Source organism: Amborella trichopoda, chromosome 9 (assembly GCF_054954075.1).
Source record: "Amborella trichopoda isolate Santa Cruz 75 chromosome 9, AtrichopodaSantaCruz75HAP2 v2.0, whole genome shotgun sequence".
Taxonomy (NCBI): Eukaryota; Viridiplantae; Streptophyta; class Magnoliopsida; order Amborellales; family Amborellaceae; genus Amborella; species Amborella trichopoda.
In genome coordinates this window covers 54547141-54553572 of record NC_142344.1, presented here as the reverse complement: position 1 = coordinate 54553572, position 6432 = coordinate 54547141, and the positions used below count along the sequence as shown (strand labels likewise).

The 6432-nt window shown below is 34.3% G+C and overlaps 1 protein-coding gene across 3 annotated transcripts; it reads right to left on the bottom strand.

Moving 5' to 3' along the window:
• Window positions 1-316: 316 nt before the first annotated feature.
• LOC18447848 (2-methylene-furan-3-one reductase) lies at window positions 317-5857 on the bottom strand. 3 transcript variants are annotated; one of them, XM_088846272.1, is made up of 4 exons: window positions 5663-5857; window positions 4777-5281; window positions 3822-3929; window positions 317-984 (listed from the first exon to the last, which is right to left on the bottom strand). In XM_088846272.1, the coding sequence occupies exons 2-4, from the start codon at window positions 5237-5239 to the stop codon at window positions 956-958; spliced, it is 600 nt and encodes a 199-aa protein (XP_088702398.1). In that variant the 5' UTR covers window positions 5240-5281; window positions 5663-5857; the 3' UTR covers window positions 317-955. The 3 variants fall into 3 exon arrangements, with proteins under 3 accessions (XP_088702398.1, XP_088702397.1, XP_006857996.1); XM_088846271.1 differs by lacking the exon at window positions 317-984 and having other exon boundaries at window positions 3095-3929; XM_006857934.4 differs by lacking the exon at window positions 317-984 and having other exon boundaries at window positions 3095-3929; window positions 4777-5257.
• Between the last annotated feature and the right edge of the window lie 575 nt (window positions 5858-6432).

The following is a 6432-nucleotide window of genomic DNA, read 5'->3' as shown; positions in this document are numbered from 1 at the left end:
ATTTGCATGTTATGATGTGTCTGAAAAAATAACATCCTAAAAGTTGGCAAGAATGAATAGATTGGTAGTAAGATTGCAGCATATGGAGATTCTATAGATGGACGCAAAGAGTAGAGAGTTTTTTTTTTTTTTTTGATAAATATTAAGGATTTTTATTGATAAGATGCTTTAGAAGCATGAATTTACACTGATATCAAAACATTAGAAATAAAAAGGCAGGGGAGAGAGATTGCAGCTTTGGCCATTCTATCTACTAAATCATTTGCTTCACGAAGAGTGTGGCCAAAAGAGATCCTCCATCTCGAGAGAGCACATGTCTTGAATTTTGATCCAAAGAAAAAAAAAAGACCAAGGTACCTTTTTCTCTCTCATGCATCATTTGATAACATTAAGTGAATCCCTTTTCATAATAATATCTCCGGCAAAGCCCTTCTCAAAAGCAATAAAAGCAATAAGCAAACCTTGATGGAGGGCCGTCAATGCAACATGATTGGCAGTCATTATACCACAAGGACCAGAGAAAGTGAATAAGATCCACCAGAGCTGTCACATAAACCCCCCACACCTATAGGATCTAGATTCCCAAAAAAACTGCTATCAAAATTAAGTTTGAGACATGCTTTTGGCGGAGCAATCCAAGTCCCTTTAGGGCGAGCCAAGACAATATAAGAGTTTGCTAGGAGTTTTAGATTGACAAAAATGTCAATCCAAAGAACTCCCGGCTCTTCAGGCGTAAATGAGAACCAATCCTAAAGTGTCTATAAAATAGAGTATTTGACCCGCTCATAATTTTGTGAGATCCCATCAAATGTTCTTATGTTACTTTCTAGCCAAATATGCCCGAGGATGGCACTTCTGAAAAGTTTCCAAAGCAAAACATCCTTCTTAGGTAGACCACCAACAACAAGATGGTTAACAACGCCAGATACATCTCAGGGGCGCAAAAGGAAGATATTCATAACCTTGAAGGTCCAGCACCAAAGACTGTATGCAAAAGGACAATGGAGAAAAAGATGTGTAAGTAGAGAATTCCTTCAAAACCTATATCAATTTGGTTTGAATTCCTGGTTTTTGTAACAGGGTAGATTGTCATTTGTGCATGTCTACATGGAGGCAAATCGTGAGGTGAATGATCTAGCGAAATAGGGGATGAGTTGTTGTACCTTTGGTGAGAACTTTCAAATTCACTTGGTCTATAATACTTGATGTTGGCAATGAAATTTAGTAATATTTTTAAAAAATGGCTGGATAGACTGCTTTTTTTTTTTGACAATTCGTATCTAAGTGCTTATAATATCCAAATTTATTTTTCCTCTAAAAATATTCATATCTTCATTTGATGATTTTAAGATGGGCCAGAGTTTCTAGATTATTTTTTATTTAAAGTCCAAATAATTTCTCCTCTAAAGATATATATTTTATGATTCCAATATAGACACCTGAAAAAGCCTATTGGAAAAAGTTGTTTGGATGCTAGAAAATCCTTTTAATCATCAAGATGTATGAACGTAAAAGAAAAGATTTCAAGTCATGACAATAATGCATCTTGTAAAGCATCATCTAGACTGTCCATTTTCAAATTTGTTTTGTGTTCTATAAACCTATTCTATCATTTTTTTTGGATTTTTAAATTTTATAATTAGAGATAGCTATAGATTTCATGCGATTGTAAAGTTTTCGGGCCTCGAAACTATATCTTTAAGTAGAGTTTTGAAGCGCGGCTTACTTCAAAAGTATAAGACTGGCCGTCTAAAAGAAAAAATAAATAGAAACGAGCACCTCGTTACAAGCCTCACTCTAATAAAAGAAAGAAAAATTGTTTCATACAGGCTGGACTGTATTTCCATATATGCAGTCTAGAAAATATAAGCATCCATCTTAAAAATAGATGCAAGTAGATGTTCTATCTAAAAACAATTTTAAAAACAAACTAACGGTCCAAATATTTTTTTACTAAAAACTATTATTTTTAGTTTTTAAAATTTATTTATTTTTTCATATTTACAACCTCCATGTTGGATTGGATTACATGTCCTTAAAAATTAAATCGTAAAATAATCTCAAAAATAGATTTATTAAGAAGCCTGCATTTTTTGATATGCACGTTTCGCCGCATGGATACCGGGTCCTAAAGAAAATTTCACAAGAAGCTCATTTGTGGCAGAAAGTAAATAGTGTGCTCGTGCGGGAGTACGCTGCGCGGGGTAATTATTACCGTCACGGAGGGCCGTAAACGATGCGTGATGGGACGACGACGTGGCGTCTTTTTCAGTAAAACCAATCAGAGAGTTCGTAGAAATTAGAATCTTGTTAATGTCGCCAAGGTTAGAGATTGATTTTCTTTTGTTATAGTTCGTTTTTTAGGGAAGATATAAGAAAAAGTATATAATAAGGCCTTTATCTTTGCTATAGGGTAGCCACAATTTATATTGACTTTTAGATGTAAAATTTGATGGCTATATTTATTTTATTAATCAAGCTCAAACTTTTAAAGAAATTTTTTCGAAACTTGCAACACATCTAAAAAATGGAATGGGCAATTTCTTATGTATCTAGAAAATGGAATGGACACTTTTTTATGTATTTAGAAAATGGAATGAACATATATATATATAAATAATAGAATGAACAATTTTATATTTAACAAACCATGAGTATTTCATTGGTCTATAAGATTAAGCAGCAAACCGATCGAAAGTATATATATGGAATGAACAATTTTATTCATTCCATATAATGGATGGAAGGATGTTTGTGAATGGAAACAATAAGAATTATGATTTGCTTGCTACTTTTTAAAAATATGTTCATTGAGGTATTTCTTCAATTATATTGTTAAATAATGCTCAAATCACTCCTGTTCCGGCTTTGTAGCCCTAAAGAAGTGAAGACATTTCAGTAATTTAATTTTCTTCGGCCAATTAAGCTAAATTATCTAAAATATCACGATTTGTTCTAAGTTCCAAACTTAAAATATATTTTTTCTATTGAAAATCTCGTTCTTGGTTTAAAACCTAGAGCAAGCAAGCACATTTTTAGTAAATTAGTCCCACTTATGAGAGCCCAAAGTTGTAACTATTTGTTTGGAACAAGATTTCTTGCCAAAAAAAAAAGCATATACTGAATTTAGATCCCGGAAAAAGCATATACATTTAAGTCGGGACGCACAACTACATTTGTGTCCCCTGAGGCAGCCAACATCCATTTTAAAGATCGATGTGGAGTTGCAGTCTCTCGATCAAATTGAAATATCAACGATTTGAAATTTTTCTTCAAAAAACTATCATGCTTATTTTTTAAAATTTATACCTTCTTACACATTCATGTTCTCCATATTAGAGATTATATACATTAGGTCCAAAATCTATTTAAAAATAGATCATGAAAGGGACGACATCTACATATGAGTCCTAGCACTCATTAACAAAACTGTATACTTTAGATAAAAGTAACTTCCATCCAAATTTTAAATGCCCCTCACTAATTATAGTTCCTGACTCTGAAGATGGACAATTTAAACATTTTCACAAAATAATTAAAAAAAATACCTGTAAATTACTTTTAAAAATAAATTTGTCAATCAACTACTAGATCTAACCACCTCACTGATTATTTTTATTTCCAGATAATTTGATTTTTTGATATTGTCCCTTGTATTTATGAAGAAATGGAGGATATGACAACTTTGCCCCAAGCACGACCAGTTTCCAAGTATGCAAAAGCCTCAGGCACACGGTCGAAATCATAAGGGGAGGTGAGATCAATTATGGGCTTGAGCTTTCCACTTAATATATAAGGGTGGAGTCGGGCCAGTCCATCACCTGAGACCACGAGAGAAGAAATGACAGCCCTTGGATTAGAGGGTGGCCATGTGATATCCACCACTGCTCCTTCCTCCTTTGCCACCACATATGATTTGTTGGTGTCACCTGCATTTCAGCATTTCATTGTTAAAGTGTTTTTCCAACTATTTGGGGTCAGCTATTCAAACCATCTATCTGATACGTCATATCTTGAACAATCGCTAAACACCCACACACACTCACTCTCTCAACTTGAATGAACATTTATCGAAAGATCACATTTGTGGCAAAAATTTATACATATAAATATCAATGTACATGCTCTCTCTCTCACACAGTTTCTATCATCCATTTTCTAGTTAGGAATGCAGTTTGTATAAAGTATCAACCTTAGATAATCAAAGTAAGGTGGTCCTCTAGACGGTGCCAAAAGATGTGGTTTTAGTACCAAAAAGTCGTGCGATGGTTTGAAATCTATTTTCACTAGTAATTATATAATTTAAAGCTCAAAAAATGATGTGAATCGAACAGGTAATCTATAACACTTCAAGATGTTGAAAATGAACAATCCAAATAATACGTTACAAAATGCACTATTATTGTAACTTGAGATTTTTTTTTTTTTTTTTTTTTCATATCCATTAATCTCAAGGCTAAGAAGATTGATTGGAAGGTTTTCTAACATTGGAACAACTTTACGATGGGTTTTGAGGTGCGCCTTACTTCTAAAGCATATCATTGACACCTTATATAAACTTTTTCTTTTATATTATATCCTCAACTATCTCTCCATCTCTGTCTCTACCATTCAATTTTCCTTCAATTAATATCTTGAACAATTTCCCGTCCATTTTTTAGTCAACCAATCAATTTCTCTCTCTCCCTCTCTCTCCCTCTCTCTACCATCCATTTTTTAGATAATATCTTGAACAATTTCTCTCTAGTAAAAGGAAATAACTCACAAACCACCTACCAATGGTGTCAAAAATGAAATCAAACTTCTCGAGTATTTGATGGTACCCTTGCTGGGTATAATCAACAACAACTTCAGCCCCTAAACTCTTCACAAACTCCACCTTCTTTGTGCTACATGTAGCAGCCACCTTTGATGCCCCAAACACATTATTGGCCAATTGCACAGCTAAACTGCCCACACCACCTGCACCTCCTACTACAAATACTGTTTGCCCTGCCTTAAACTTTGCAGTTTTAAAGCCCTCAACAGCAGTTTGCAGGGCCAAAGGCAAGCTTGCTGCCTCTTCAAATGTGAGATTCGGTGGTTTCATTGCCACTAAACTCTCTTCTACTACTATATATTGGGCTAGGGTTCCTAGTTGCTTCAGCTCTCCATGGAAGTCCTGAATGTTGCCGTAGACCTCATCTCCGATACGAAATTTCGATACTCCGTCTCCCGATCCCACCACCACGCCAGCCATGTCACAACCAGGAACCACCTAGATAGGGAAAATCATGCCACACTTGGGGACAAATAACCCATGTATAAGTATACCATAGTGTGTGCTATAACAACTTATACTTTGGCATACAACACAGTGCGGATTATGATATAAAGTATTTTGGACCCCATATTTTGCATACATGTATGTCTAATCCGGGAGATCAGAAAGAAAATTTGTGAGAAAGAATTAGGGGCAAATGAGTCTTGCCATTCTCGGTTAACATAGGCCGTCCATTTAGCCGGTGGTTTCAAACCTTTGAGAACTCAAAATCATTTTATCAAAGACTGTTTATTTTTCAAATCAAGGACGATATAGAAAATTTCAAATCCAAAAAGACCCCTCTAGCAATCATTTTTAGAGCTCAATAAATGATTGATCACACAATGGCTTGAAACTTACAGGCAAGGGTGTTGGGACAATGGGCCTTTGCCTCATCTTGAAATCAATGGGGTTCAAAGCTGAGGCTTTCACTTGCACTAGAACTTGATCAGACTTTGGAGAAGGCATGGGAAAATCCCCAAATTGTAGTACCTCTTTTGGGCCATATTCTTTGTAGAACCAAGTTTTTTGAGTGCACTTCATTCTTCTCACTCTGTTTTTGTGTTTGGGCATGGCCCTTTCTTATAAGCCCTGGTACAATCATGAAATTAATTGTTGAAAGAGAAAGCACAACTACTGGTCTTATTTATCTTAGTTGGATGGTGTCAGGCACCCTATTTTTGGAATTGGTTAATCTTTTTTGAATTTTTGAACCCTATGGACCACAACAGCCTAGTAAACTCTAGTCGCCTTTTTGAATGGTTCATATTTACTATAGCATTATTGTCTCTGTTAATCATGATTTGAAGTAATAGGATTTACATCAAAGGTTCCTGTTATTCATGATTTGAAATCCAACCTTTGGCATAAAGATTGAAATTGATGTTGATAATTGGTGTTATATAAATTATTTTTTAAAAAATAATATCAATTTTTATAGTAGAAAAAACGAGTGAAAGATTTATGATCATTATTATTCTTCGTTTTAAAGGAAGGAGAAAATATGAGTTGATCATTTATCTTCATCCTATAATCCATATTTGTTTGGACTTTAATGTATAAGTAATAAAATTTATTTATTCTTCATCAACTGGAAATTTAAAATTTCATGCATCAAGTTAAACATGATA

Coding starts and splice junctions, on each gene's coding strand:
- LOC18447848 (XM_006857934.4), bottom strand. CDS start 5,845: ATGAAGTGCACTCAAAAAACTTGGTTCTACAAAGAATATGGCCCAAAA. Junction 5,258..5,662: donor TTGTCCCAACACCCTTGCCT/GTAAGTTTCAAG, acceptor TTCCCTATCTAG/GTGGTTCCTGGTTGTGACAT. Junction 3,930..4,776: donor TTTCATTTTTGACACCATTG/GTAGGTGGTTTG, acceptor GCTGAAATGCAG/GTGACACCAACAAATCATAT.